General features: G+C 34.9%; 1 protein-coding gene across 1 annotated transcript in view; it reads left to right on the forward strand.

Annotated features, from left to right (window-relative positions):
- The window catches only part of LOC150102538 (RNA polymerase II-associated protein 1), a 754,864-nt gene that overhangs the window by 199,332 nt on the left and 540,066 nt on the right, over window positions 1-15,466 (forward strand). Inside the window, exons 9-10 of the mRNA XM_090399226.1 lie at window positions 9,756-9,883; window positions 13,339-13,440. Coding sequence (XP_090255352.1) covers window positions 9,756-9,883; window positions 13,339-13,440 — 230 coding nt within the window. The remainder of the gene's footprint in view (window positions 1-9,755; window positions 9,884-13,338; window positions 13,441-15,466) is intronic.

Below are 15,466 nucleotides of genomic sequence, written 5' to 3' on the forward strand. Positions count from 1 at the left end.
AAAAAAAGCAGTAAACAGACAAAAGCTATTATGAGTTCTCATTAAAAAACTGATAGAACATGGTACAATATTTCAGCTCTTCAGACATGATTTATAGTGAAGATGGCAAATTAATGGACGGAGAACATCAAAACACTAAACTAGCACTATATAAGACAGATGTTCTAACCTGTGACTTATGGAGTTGATATTAGTAATAAAAGATAATCAAATACTAGAGACTACAGATATAAGAGCTCTGAGGAAAAAAAAGCAGTGGTGTGAATTTATAGCATTTGTTATGCATATATCATTTGAAAATGAAGATATTGCAATAGAATGTTTAGCATTAAAGAATGTTTTCTTTTGCCAGATTAACTATTACTCTTCCCAGTTTTTCATCATCAGCAAACAACTGAATAACTTCCTTTCAAATTATTTCCTTATTTTAGGTATAAATTAAACAGTGGTAGTCCTAGCTCAGAGCCTTCTGGTGCACACCACTGGTGACCTGCTTTCTCTTAAATTCTGCTCCTCCATATACTACTTTTTGGTATATCTTCATCAGCTACTTTCATATCAATTCCCATTTGTTCTAATTTGCATAACAGAGTTTCATGTGGTATTCCATCAAGTACCTTTGCAAAAACCAGCAATATCGTCATGTTGTCATTCTCATTATCCAACTCAGCTGTGTCTCTGTTATAAAAAATTGGTAAATTAGTAAGGCAGTGAAATGGAATGAAACTTGATTTATTGAGCTGTTGCGAGACAGATTTCTCAAGCAGCATGTGACGAACTCAAAGTCAAAGAGTGGTAGATTTGATTGTTGGGGGGGGGGGGAGAGTTTATTTAAAGGCCCGACTGTTCTTCCTCCATTTGATGACAGTATCCTGCTGTGCTGACTATTTGAAAGGGGCTAAATATATGGGTGTTCCATTAGAAAAGATAATGTGCTGAACTACAAATCCAACTGAGGAGTATGCTAAATTTTGTCCCAAGGTATTTATTGATAGATGGGAAGGATGTCGACTGCGCATGCATGGAATGCGTTTAAAAAAATACTTACCCTTTTAGAATTGAATTAAAAATGCAGAAATGAAAACAAACTGGGAAGATTGTTGCACTTTCTTCCCTTGCAAAAACAACAGTCAACATAAATTTATGACTTTATTACAGTAGTTAAAATGTGAATGTATACATATGTTGATACTGTTTTGGTGATATAGTGACACACACACACACACACACATATATATATATACACGATGCAGGGGGCTGGAAAGTTCTGATAAACACCTAGAGCAAAAATTAATTAATTTTTGTTCTAGGTATTTTAAGATATTTTCTTTTTTGTGATTATATCAATTGATTTAATATCCTTTGTGTTCTAGGTGTTTATCAGAACTTTCCAGCCCCCCCCCCCCCCCCACACACACACACGCTTTACTGTCCTGAGAGTTAAATGGTACAATACTGAAGTTTTTTCCTAGAGCTTAAAGAATAAAATAGGGTATGAATGAAATGAATATGCAATATTCATTTCATCACTAAGTTCTGATCATGTTAGTTAAAAATCATAATGTGCAGACAGAGAGTTACAAGTATTGTACAGAAAGGTAAGTCTTAATATGAAAAGAAACTGGCTCTTCAAGCTAAAGGCAACCCAGAAGAATTTATCATTTTTCTGCACATAAAAGTAAGAATGTATGTGAGAGAATAAATCTTCTGAATGCAGACGGTATGTGAATGACAGATGCCAAAGAGATTGTTCAGCTAATGAGTGTCCATATTGTTAAGGATGAGCACTCATTAGTTGAACAGTGATTGTCTGTTTTGTTAAGAGCTATCAGTCTGGTGTGTGCAACATGGAGCACTAGTGCTTCCTCTTCGATTGGTGAAGAAACCCAGGCGTATGAAGATGAAGAGGTGCTAGAGCTATTGGATAAACTGAATAAGAATAAGAAATGATGGGATATTAGCACATATGCTAAAATAGTAATCCGTGTGTTAAGGTTTAAGTGCTGGTAGAACTCATGTTAGAGGCTTAATCAAGTGAAACAGCACTGAGAAAGGATTCAAAATAATGTTTCAACAATAATATTTCAATTTGTCCAGATGCCAACCAGAATTACAGATAACCCAAACCACTCCCCAAACACCCTAGATCTCTTCCTCACCAATGACCCCTCCAAATACACAGTGAAAGTAGTGAGCCCCCTGGGCAATTCTGACCACAACCTAGTGCTCATCTCCTCCCCATTCAACAACGTTTACACAAACACCCCCATACAAGAGTACTTTGGCACTATAACAGTGCCAAGTGGGACAGCCTCCGCAACTTCTATGCTGCATTCCCATGGTTGGACTATTGCTTCAGGCCTTCCAACCCAAACATATGCACCGAGCTTATTACCAAAGTAATCCTCACCGGCATGAATACATAATGAAACTCTGGTTCTCCAAAAGATATGCCAAGGCTGTAGAGATGAAACACCAGACATACCACAACACAACTGGCAGAAATCAAGAACCTCATCCTCCTTCAAAGCTTACACCGAAGCCTGTAATAGATGCAAAAAAAAAAAAACAATCAGTGCTTCCAAAACCAAGTTTGAAAGAGCAAAAAGCAGGAAACTAGCAGCCTGTCCAAACGGCAGCTGAGCCTTTTGGTCTCTCACCAAAGCAATTGGCCGTAACTTCTTTCCAACACTATTCCCAGGTGGCTCTACTGCATCATCAGAAAAAGCCAATCTTCTGGCTTCATGCTTTGCTTAAAATGCATGCATAACTGACGATGATAAATGTCCCCCAACCATTCCAGACACCCAACATACAGTGCCCCCTATATCCTTTTGCCAGGATGAGATCAGAAAAATACTGTCCAAATTAGACACAAGAAAGTCTCCTGGCCCCGATGGCATTCCCCCAATTGTTCTGAAAGTTTGTGCTCCAGAACTGACCACTATCCTATGTGACCTATATATAATCTCTTACTCCACTGCAATCTATCCCACAAACTGGTAATTGGCCTATATTCAGCCCATTCCCAAGAAGGGTGACAAGTCAATGCCATCCAATTATGGCCCTATCTTGCTTGCCTCAGTCCTGTCAAAAGTAATGGAAAAAATCATCAATTCCCAACTCTTACACTATCTTGAAGACACTCACCAAATAAATGACCGCTAGATCTACTCACATATGTCACCCATCTCTGGACAAATGCTATGGAGAGGTTTGGCAAATCTCAAGTGGTTGCACTAGATATCTCCAAAGCGTTTGACCGGGTCTGACACAAAGGCCTACTAGGCAAACTACCATCATTTCATTCGGTCTGAACCAGGACTTCTGTAATTGGATTGCCAGCTTTTTGTCTGGATGCACACTGTGTGTGATGGTGGATGGCTCCCTATCCTCTCACCACTCAATTAATGCTGGGTCTCACAAGGTTCTGTTCTCTCACCAACCCTCTTCCTGCTATATATCAATGACCTACTGCAATTGACCTCCAACCCAATACACAGTTTTGCAGATGACAGCACACTTCACTCCTCGCTTGCATTTGATAAGCCTTACCCTTCACAACTCACCTCAACCTACAGAACATCAACCACCACCACCCTCAACTCCGATCTCCAAGCCATCCTACAGTGGGATTCGGATAACCTCATAAATTTCAACGCCAATAAAACCTAGTTCTGTACTATTTCCCATAAAAAAGAACCATTTTTCCCCAGTATCCTTTTTGACGATACCCAAATTTCCAGACAGTCTGAGATCTTGCTTCTTGGAATCACCCTCACATCAGACCTCTCCTGGCATAAACATATCACAACCATTGCATCCTAAGCCTCAAAAAAACTAGGATTTCTCTTTCGCTCAAGACTTTACTTCACCCCCGAACAGCTACTAACATTATACAAATCACAAATCCACCCAGCTATTGAACACTGCTCCCACATATGGGGTGGGTCCCTAGAAGCTCTCTCAAAATGCTCTACTCAATACAGAGGAGAGCAATTAGACTTATCAATGATCCATCCCTTACCAACTCTCTCCCCTCACTTTCACACAGACGTATGGTCTCTGCAGTATGTATATTCTACAAATATTTCCATGGGAAATGCTCATCCAAAATAACATCAATAATTCCTCCTCTCATTGGAACACGTGCAGCTGCTGCACAACATCCCTTCACAGTACACCTAGAAACAAACAGAACAAGTTTCTTTTCCTCTTCCTTCATCCCTGCAACTGCTGCACTGTGGAACAGTCTCCTACCTGCTGTGTTTCCCAAGGAATACAATTTAAAGTCATTAAAATCAAATGTAAACAAATTCCTCCTTTCCCAACCCACTACCCATACACGGTACTAATGTACTGTAGGTTGACCAGCCAACCTCCTGTGAATGGGCCCAACATAAAAAATATAAATATATATATATATATAGTGTGATGTCAATTTTTAACCAGTTTATTTTTATACCCTTGTGTTGGTATATTTTTGTAAATATACAGTTAACCCTTGAAGAACACAGATTGAACTTGGTGGTGACCACTTATATGCAGTTTTTTTGAATATATATATATATATATATATATATATTGGAAAATTTTTTAGAGATTTCAATCATTTGAAAAAACTCGCGGACGAACCGCATAGCTTAGAAATATCGAAAAAATTAAGAAAAAGTTAGATATGTCATGGATGCATAAAATATATATAGATACTAGTCTATTTTATCATTTACTACCATAAAATATATACAAATCTATTCTTTCTTTTAAGGTTACGTGGTGATCAGCACTCATATTTGTAAATTTAGGGACACAAAAACACGTGTTGAATAGATTACTTTATTAATTACTAATAAAATAAAACTTGACATTTAGACCCCTGTATTGAGGTCATCAATATTGTATTCATCTTGTATTCTTCCGAATACAAGTGTATAAGGAACCAAGCTACATGCTCATGCCCTGTATACCGGTAAACTAAATCTACGTAGTTAATTAATCCTTTTCCCTAGCCTGACCTCTAGTGATTAAAAAAAAAAATAATTAATTAATTAAAATAATAAATAAATAAATAAATACAACTACAATAAACTGCTAAAGTCCTCATGTATTAATATTCTTCTGGATAGTTCTGATTGTTATAATATGATTTCTTTCAATTGCTGTTGAATGTTACACTTCACCAGGTTGTCTTCTTGTAGTGGGATTTTTCTATGTCTAGTTTAGGTTGTTATAAAGGTTGTAGATGGGTCCTCCACATTCTTGAAATGGTTAGGCCATCATTTTTGTTTAGATTTGGGTTGGGTTTGAGCATTTCACGACTCTTTAAATTTTCTCTCGAACCAGGTTTTGGTGTGGTGTAGGGACTTGGTATTTTTCCAATCAATTCTGTGGTATGTTTGGAGTGCGTGGTCAGAAAGGCCGGTTTTTCCAAAATGGAGGTATTTAATGTGTCGTTTGTGTTCGTCTTGTCTGATTGGGTTAGTTTGCCCTCTTTCCCCTATGTATGATATATTACATGTACATTGTATTTTGTATACCCCTGGGTGGGCTAGGTGTGGAAGAGGATCTTTAGAAGAGCTGAGTAAGTGTCTCAACTTATTTGGGGGTTTAAAGGTGGTTTTAATGTTGTATTTGTGTAGTGGTCTGTCTAATTTTTCAGAAATGCTTCTAACATAAGGAATGGCAATAGCATTCCTGAAATCTTTTTTGTTCTTACTGGTATCTTTATGGAGGATCTTGTGAATAGTTTTTTTACTGTATCCATTTTTTATAAATGTTTGGTTGATGATCTTGTATTCCTGGTTTAGAGCCTGTTCATTAGAACAAAAATTAGCTTACTGTAGAGGTAAGCTAAAGATACTCTACGGTAAGCTAAAGATACGTGTTTCCTTGTTAACGAATCGACTTGCCTTTTTGAAACAGTGTAGAGACAGCAACGTAATACCCAACTGCATTAAACTAAAGAAGAAGTTAAAATCAGCCAAAGTGCTCTGTATTTATGCCTGGTTAGAAAAAGCCTTGTTACGAGAACAAATCCACGAAGCACGTAAAAATCTAGCATCCACCCAAGCCAAAGTTCTACAACTTAAATTAGAGCTATCCGACTATGTTATTCCAGAAATTTGGGAGATTTTAGACAGGATCACAGACAACTCAGCCAAGCACTCATTACTGAAAAACAAAGAAAAATGAGTAATGAAATTTCAAGCCCTACAACAATAGAAAAGCACAAGACCATCAAGACGCCGTAACGAAAGGAACAGCCAATCACAAACCGACATCATAAGGAGCAGCCAATCGATCACAAACAAAGTTAGGAGCAACCAACCACCATCGGACCACTGCTTGGTTATCAACCAATCAAACCATAATCTCACCCAAGGTGAACTCTCACTACTAAAGAAAGGTTTAAACTATGCCATTGCTCCGAGGTCAGTGAACAAACTTGATATCGTGTATCATATAGAGAGAGGTTTAAGATCCCTCCCCAACATTTTGGCTGATAAAATACGAATGGAAGCATCGTGTATACTAAATTCAAACAAAAAACTAAGCACCAACTTAAACAAAACTGAAAATCTAGCCCTTAAATCCTTAAAAAATAACCAAGACATTATAATCATGAAAGCAGATAAAGGCAATGCCACTGTTCTTTTAGACCATACAACATACATTGAAAAAATGAACCATTTAATATCGGACCACAACACCTACCAAATGGTACACTACAACCCCCACAAAACGTAACAAAAAAAAAACAACTGAATTAATCAGTTTCGTCCACACGTTCCGAAGAAACAACAAAAAAATTAATACCTCATTATGCCCGTGTGCCCAGAATTTATGGCCTGCCAAAAATACACAAACCAGGCATTCCGCTATGTCCGATTGTTGAAGGAATTGAAGCCCAAATCACTAGCCAAAAAATTAGCGGCCACACTCAAGGAATTGGTAGGTCAATCCCCTTCCTACATAAAAAATACACAACATTTCATTAATAAAATTAAAAACATTACACTCAATCACCAAGATTTATTAGTCAGCTTTGACATAACTTCCCTTTTCACCAATGTCCCAATCAATGAAGCTATCTTGCTCCTACAGAACCTATTTCCACACGACATCACAGCCCTCTTTGCCCACGTACTCTGCTCCAGATATTTCGTGTGGCAAAACAATTTTTATCTTCAAAAAGAAGGTACAGCCATGGGCTCACCACTACCCTCCCCAATAGCTAACTTTTATATGGAAGACTTTGAGCAACGTGCTCTAGAGACAGCATGTCTAAAGCCCAAAATTTGGCTCAGATACATCAATGATATTTTCGCCATTTGGCCCGACAGCTGTGAAGCTCTAAATACATTCCTTAGCCACCTAAACAAACAACACAAACGTATCCAATTCACCATTGAAATGGAAAGAAACAACTCTCTTCCTTTCCTAGACATGCTTTTCGTACATCTTCCCTCTGGCTGTCTCTCCTTCTCAGTTTACCGCAAACCTACACACACAGGCCAATACATTCTTACCACCACCCAACACAAAAACTAAGTGTCATAAGTACCCTTAAACACAGAGCTCTAACTATTTGTTCTAATGAACAGACTCTAAACCAGGAATACAAGATTATCAACCATACATTTATAAAAAATGGACACAGTAAAAAAACTATTCACAAGATCCTCCATAAAGATACCTGTAAGAACAAAAAAGGTTTCAGGAATGCTATTGCCATTCCTTATGTTAGAGGCATTTCTGAAAAAATAGAACACTATGCAAATACAACATTAAAACCACCTTTAAACCCCCAAATAAGTTAAGACACCTACTCAGTTCTAAAGATCCTCTTCCACACCTAGCCCACCCAGGGGTATACAAAATACAATGCACATGTAACATACCATACATAGGGGAAAGAGGGCAAACTATCCCAATCAGACAAGACGAACACAAACGACACATTAAATACCTCCATTTTGGAAAAACCGGCCTTTCTGAACACGCACTTCAAACATACCACAGAATTGATTGGAAAAATACCAAGTCCCTACACCACACCAAAACCTGGTTTGAGAGAAAATTTAAAGAGTCATGTGAAATGCTCAAACACAACCCAAATCTAAACAAAAATGATGGCCTAACCATTTCAAGAATGTGGAGGACCCATCTACAACCTTTATAACAACCTAAACTAGCCATAGAAAAATCCCACTACAAGAAGACAACCTGGCGAAGTGTTTGTAACATTCAACAGCAATTGAAAGAAATCATATTATAACAATCTGAACTATCCAGAAGAATATTAATACATGATGACTTTAGCAGTTTATTGTAGTTGTAATTATTTATTTATTTTTATTTATTTTATTTATTTTTTTAATCACCAGAGGTCAAGATAGGGAAAAGGATTGATGAACTACGTAGATTTAGTTTACCGGTATACAGGGCATGAGCATGTAGCTTGGTTCCTTATACGCTTGTATTCTTCCGATGATGACCTTGATACAAGGGTCGAAACGTCAAGTTTTATTTTATTAGTAATTAATAAAATAATCTGTTCAACACTTGTGCTTTTGTGTCCCTAAATTTACAGATATACAAATCTATTATAAAAAAGTTAAAATTTATCAAAACTTATGCACACAAGCACTTACAGGCCCTGCATTCACAGTCAAGAGAAATGTAAACAAACTTGAAGATGCGGTATTAAATCATAACTGCATAAAATGAACTGTTATTAATGAATTATTAGTTAAACTTAATTAATTTTCATAACACAAAAATTTTATGATTCATTCATTAGTGTATAGGCTAGGCTACCTCGAAGCATTCATATCAATTGCAGTAGACCATACAGCAATCATATCACTGCTTCTTCATTATTAATGCATGAATTGTTATACTTATAAATAAATTTGAATATTCTTTTTCACATTATCTTTTAATTTTTTATGTCTAGTGTTAGTAATACATATAACATCTACAATGTTTTGTATCATGTAAGACAGTATTGATGTAGGTACTGACAGACAGACGATTCATTTTGTAAATAATTCATCTTATGGTATCGATAAATACAGTACAGTACTGTAAATGTATTCCTTATAATTTTCTTTAATAACATTTTCTTTTCTTTAGCTTACTTTATTGTAAGAATAGCATATGATACATACATACATACCATACAAAATATGTGTTAATCAACTGTTTGTGTTATTGGTAAGGCTTCAGTCAACAGTAGGTTATCAGTAATTAAGCTTTTAGGGAGTCAAAAGTTATACATGGATTTTCGAACAACGCTGGGGGGGGGGGGGGGTCCATGCTCCTAACGTCCTTGTTTGTTCAAGGGTCAAGTGTATATTTTTCAGTTGGGGAACTGAAACCCAAATTTCTTCTGAAGGTGAGGTGGGGAGAACTTAGCTGTTCAAAGGTAGCTATCTCTCGAATGAGTTGAAAAAAAAAAAGTCTAAAAAAATTCTCTCTAGTTTCCTACAATTGAACCTATGATATCTTTTAGACCTAGCATTCTGGAAGTTACCAACCACTAGGATATGCAGGTCCCTACTCGTATACTACCTAACTGAACAGAATTAGCAAAAAAAAAAAACAAAAAAACTTTTAATTAATATAATGTAGTTTAGAAAACAGAATTTTATTTTTTATGGTATTCATATATTTTTATTAATTTGGTTTCAGATATAGTAAAGGACTTGATTTCAGTGTGACATCTTAATTAAAATAATTTATTCTTATAGACATTGATGTATCAGATATTCCAATAAATCCTGAAGATGCTAAGAAGTGGTTACATATGGACAAAATTGAGAAAAATAAATTAGAATGGATGACATCACTTCCTAAACAGCAACCTGTTGATCCCCAAGTATATTTCTTTTTGATTCTTGAAAAGTGGATCTTTTCATTATGTTAATGTAGAAATGTAAATTCAAATAATACTCTTTATGAAAATCTATATTGCAGTTGCTAACAAATCAAATAAATAAATATATATATATATGTATATATTTAAATTATTGTATAAGATAACTTAACTGATTTTTCACATATGAACAATATATTCTGAACAGACATTGGGAAAACTACATTAATTAAGGTAGTTTTTGCTACAGGAACAACAGCTTTATATCCTCCTGCATTTTTAATATTGAAAGAACAACAAGAGACACAGTAGCTAAAAATTTTCTACCAATGGGCTTGAAATTTACAGTCAGCCATTTGTTGAGGAGGAACTAAAAAGAGCTCTTTTATTGTCTCTTAATGATCTCTTTTGATGAAATAGCATTAAATGCTATTTCATTAAATGCCATTATCTTCAATTGGAACCTGATCGTCACTAATAAAATTGTATTGATGTTGGTGTAATCATTTATGGGAATGCTAAAACTGGTTGTTTTTCTCCAATATTTTATGATATTATTGATATAGATATTAAAGAGAAGTGGCAGTAGACTACATCTTTGTCAGATGCTTGCATTTATGTTCTGTGATTAAGATTTTTTTGCAGCTATCTTTATTTTAATGTGGTTATTGTTATATATAAAATTCTGGCTAAAAAGGCAAAGGAAGTCTTTCTCAATCAGGTCTGCAAGGAAATAGAGAGGAAAATATAATGCATAGGATATGAGAAAGGTCTATGAAGGCTTGAACTTGATTTCAGGGAAAAAGAGAAGGATAAAAAGCAGTGCTTTGAAGGATGAAAGAGGAAAGATTTTGTTTGAAAAAAATGAAAAAATTATAAGATGGAAGAAGTATGTTAAAGAACTTTATGGAGATGAAGATAATCTGGATTGTGATCTGATAGAAAATGATGTTGCCCCAGAAATTGAGGAATGGGAAACCGAAGCAGCCATTAAAAGAATAAAGGATAGGAAAGTTCAAGGAGTGGATGATATTCAGGGAGAGTTACTGAAGGCATTGGGAAAGGAAGGAATAAAACTTTTATCCATCATCTTTAATAGAAGTCTGGAGGAGGATAGAATACCTAAAGACTTCGTAAGATCTCTTTTTATTCCTATTCCCAAGAACAATGGATTGCAGCAAGCATAAAACTATCAGCTTGGTTAGCCACGTTGCAAAAGTCCTAATCAATATAATATATAGAAGAATGGAACAGATGATAGAGAGGGAATTAATGAAACGCAGTTTGGTTTCAGGAGAAACAGGGGAACCAAGGTAGCTATCACAACACTACAGAATTGGGGGGGAAGAATGATCGAGTGCAATAAATGTGGACTATGAAAATGCTTTCAATAATGTTGATCACTCTGTTTTATTTGATATTTTGCATAAAATAAGAATAGATAAAAATATTATGAGAATTTTGTTCAGAATATACAAAACTCAAGAACCCAGGGTCAGATTTGAAGGAGAGGATACTGAATGGATCCCCATAAGAAAAGGTGTAGGATATCCCCACTCCTTTTTAATATCTATAGTGAATGGATGATGAGGGATGCCTTGGGAGTTGGATAACAGAAGACAATAGATCTAATTATGAAATTAAGAACAGAATTAAAAAGTAAAAGCAGCATTTTTCCAAATATACCACATTAGGAAATAGAAATTTGAACAAACAGTTGAAAGTAAGAATCCTCAAGACAATGATCTGGAGCCTGGGGACATATGGATGTGAGTCCTGGACAATCAATAAGGTGATGAGTGACCGACAATGCATTTGAAATGTGGTGCTTGAGAAAAATTGATCGTATCAGCTGGACTGAAAGAGAGAGCAATGAAGAGGTTCTTAAAAGATTCAAAATGAAAACAGACTATATGGCTAGTATCCAAAGAAGAAAAATAGCATTTGCAGGACGTTTGATGAGGGGTTCTTCTGGAAAGCTTCCCAGAATAGTATTGCAGGGGATGGTGGAAGGAAGGAGAGGAAGACCCCGACTGCAATGGAAAGACAACATCAAAGATTGGATGGGCAAGAGTGTTACATAAGCAAGAGATAGAGAGTCATGGAAGCATACTGTTCATCAGCTACAATCCTCTTAAAGAGGAGGCCGCAGGATTAGATTAGATTGTTATATATATATATATATTGAAAATTGCTTTAATTAACTGGTTAGGAATGCTTTCATCTCTTAAAATTTCCAGTAGCTTATTATGAGTGACTTTATCAAAAGCCTTTTTATAATCAATGAATGATATATGGGTCTCTAAACTGAATTCTCTTCTTTTTTCTATCAGGAGCTTGAGAGTGAAAAAAGTCTTTAGTGCAGGATCTGCCTTTACGGAAACTGTTTTGTTCCTCTCAAAAATATTTTCATAAAGATTAATTTAGTCTTTAAGAGACTTGAATATATTTTATATCCGGTGTTTAAAAAGGCTAATTCATCTATAGTTTTAACATTCATTAATATTGCCTCTTTTGAAGATGGCAACGACTATAGCATTTTGCCAGTTTTTTGTTGTAATGAACCATTTAGGATCTTATTCATGAAAAGCATTTGAAAAGTTCCATATTGATACCATCTTCTCCTGGGCTTCTGTGGTTCTTGCATTGTTTAAGTGTTGACGCTTCAAGGGTAAAACAAAAAGGAGTCTGTTGAATTACTTGCAGACAATGGTTCTGAGAGTGGGTTGTCATCAATAGTCTATAATTCTTTATAGTATCTAAGCCAGTCCTCCAAAGGTATGTTATTGATCTTGATTGATTCTCTAAGGTTATTATTCATGTGCCTTATAAATTTATATGTTTGAGGTTTATCAATATATACTATTGATACTTCATTATATTATTTTGCATTAATAATTACATACTGAAATCTAATTTGTGTGCATCCTGTGAATGAAACCAACAGAAATAACTTCTAAATACACTACCACATACACATATTGTAAACCTGTTAATTTCTCCCTGTTGGGTTAATCTGACTTACATAAAATTCGAGTTATGTAAAGTTTGCAGAGCATAACTCTTCCATAAGATTGAGGGACTGCTTGCACACCAAATACAATAAAAACACCAAAAAAAAAAAAAACACCTGTAATATGCTGCAAAACATTCATTTTTATTTTAAAAAAATATAAAAAAAAAACAGATAAAAAATATATTTTATACAAGTATTAAATAAACTAACCTTTCACAATATGATTCAATTCCAAAATTAATAATTTATTAAGTTAAATCTTAACCTTAGAAAATAAATTGTCAACTAGAATTTTGCCTTTATTAGATGAAAACACATGGATTTTAGAGAATAATATATTTATTATTTTATAATAAATATATTAATCTTTTTCTACATGGAATAAGGTATTTTCTTATATTTAAAAAAATAAACTAGTTGAAAAAAATGTTTACATTTTTAGACTGGCTATCCTGCGAGGTTTGACTTTGATGGAAAAATTTTATCACGTAATGCTGATTTACCAATACAAAGCGCTCTCTATCACCATGGAGAAGATCCAGAGGTAAAATTATAGAAATCAAATTTTTCTAATGTAATACTTAAATGGAAAGAGTTGTTATGCTTCTACAGGAAATAATCTGCTAAAATTGAATTTGTTTTTCCTTTAGAACATGCATCATATTTATTTGCAGTTATTAATTTCTTAGAAAATTATCTTGAAAAATAAATAATTATAGGCATATTCTTCTTAATGGCACAGATATATTCCTGAAAAATGCAGTGTCAGCCTAAAAAAAAAAAAAAAAAAATTCAAAGAAAAACACTTCTTTCCCATAGAGAATAGTGCTAAAAGTGAAAGCCAAGCATTACTTACTCTTTTTTAATGTCAGTTTTACTGATAAAGTAATTTTGTATTCAGTAATAGATATTTAACTGCTTTATATCTGGAAAAATAAATTCATTATTTTTATAATGAAAATAAAAGCTATTGTGAATCATCTCAGGTGCTACGAAGGTTGTTTGAAAAGTTTGGTAAAAAAATAAGTTAAAAATTTTTTTGGAAAAATCTCCTTTATTTCTCAAAATAGTCTCCATCGAGGTCTACATATTTGGTCCAGCGAGTTTCCAATGTTTTCATCCCATCTAAAAAGTAGGATTTGTCAAAATAGTCATTGAGCCAAATTTTTAAGTTTGGGAACAAGAAGTGACATGGGGCCAAGTTCAGAGACTACAGTGGATGTGGAACCATTTCGAGCCTAAATTCGTACCATTTTGCCATTGCAATGGCTGATATGTGGGACGGTGCATTGTTTTGATGAAAGAGCACTTTTTTGTGGCCAATCTTGGCTTTTTATTCTACAGTTCTTCTTTTAAACAGTTGAACAATGATGCATAATAGACTCCTGTTATTGTGTTATTTTTTCCAAATAGTCTCTCATGATAATTCCTTTGGAATCCCAAAAAACAGTGACCATCACCTTTCCAGCTGACTTCCCAGTCTTTGCTTTTTTTGGTGCTCTTTCACCAGGCATTGTCCACTGTTTTGACTGCTTCTTTGACTCAGGTGTGTAGTGGTGAATCCAAGTTTCATCTACAGTCACGAGTCAAAGCAAAAAATCGTGCTAATTGCGATTAAACATCATGAAACACTGTGTTGAAATGTCTTTTCACATACATTTTTGATCGACAGTCAACACTCGTGGCACTCATCGTGCACACAGCTTTTTCATGTGCAATTTTTCGTGCAGGATATTATACACCCGTTCAGTTGAGATGCCTACAATCTCAGCAATCTCACGCACTTTCACTCAGCAGTCTTCCATAACGATACCATGGATTTTGTTAATAATTTCCTTCGTAGTGACCTCGTTTGGGCTGCCAGAGTGCACTTCATCGTTGATGGACTTACTACCACGTTTAAACTCACTTATCCAAAAATAAATAGTCTTGGATGCTGGTGCAGAGCCCCCATGAACTGCATCTAACTCAGCTTTGATCTGTGTGGCCATCCACTTCTTCAAATAAAAGTGTTTTATAACTGCATGAAACTCTTCTTTCTCCATTTTTATGAAAAATGTGAACCCGGTCATTTTAAATGTTTGCCAAATGAGAACTACGTGGCGCATGTGGCTAAAATTTTGCCAGTGGTCATGAAAAAGATGATACTTGCCGACGCTGGTATGAATGAATGAATTGTGTCACTGTCTATTGGAAATTTACCAAACTTTTCAAACAAGCCTTGTGTTCATAACATGAAATTCAGACATTCTAGATAGAACTATAACAATTTAGTGTAGCACAATTTTTCCTGACTTTCATGTCCCTTCTTATCTGAAAACTTCACAAAACTACATTTTTTAGAAAATGTAGTTTACAATTCATGAATCTTTATGAATAAAAGATGCATGCATATCCTGTTGTCTTATTAGTCATATTTTATTATGGCAAAATTAATAATGATAAAATAAGCATTGTAATCTCAGTCATGTCTAAACAGGTATAATAAGTAGGATAAAAATACAAAACACTATACGAGGGTGGTTTGAAAGGTTCTCGGCCTAACAATGAAAAAATGAATTTATAATTTC

This window comes from Typopeltis vanoorti, chromosome 10 (assembly GCF_054136105.1).
Source record: "Typopeltis vanoorti isolate ZY-2024b chromosome 10, IOZ_Tvanoo_1.0, whole genome shotgun sequence".
NCBI classification, from domain to species: Eukaryota; Metazoa; Arthropoda; class Arachnida; order Uropygi; family Thelyphonidae; genus Typopeltis; species Typopeltis vanoorti.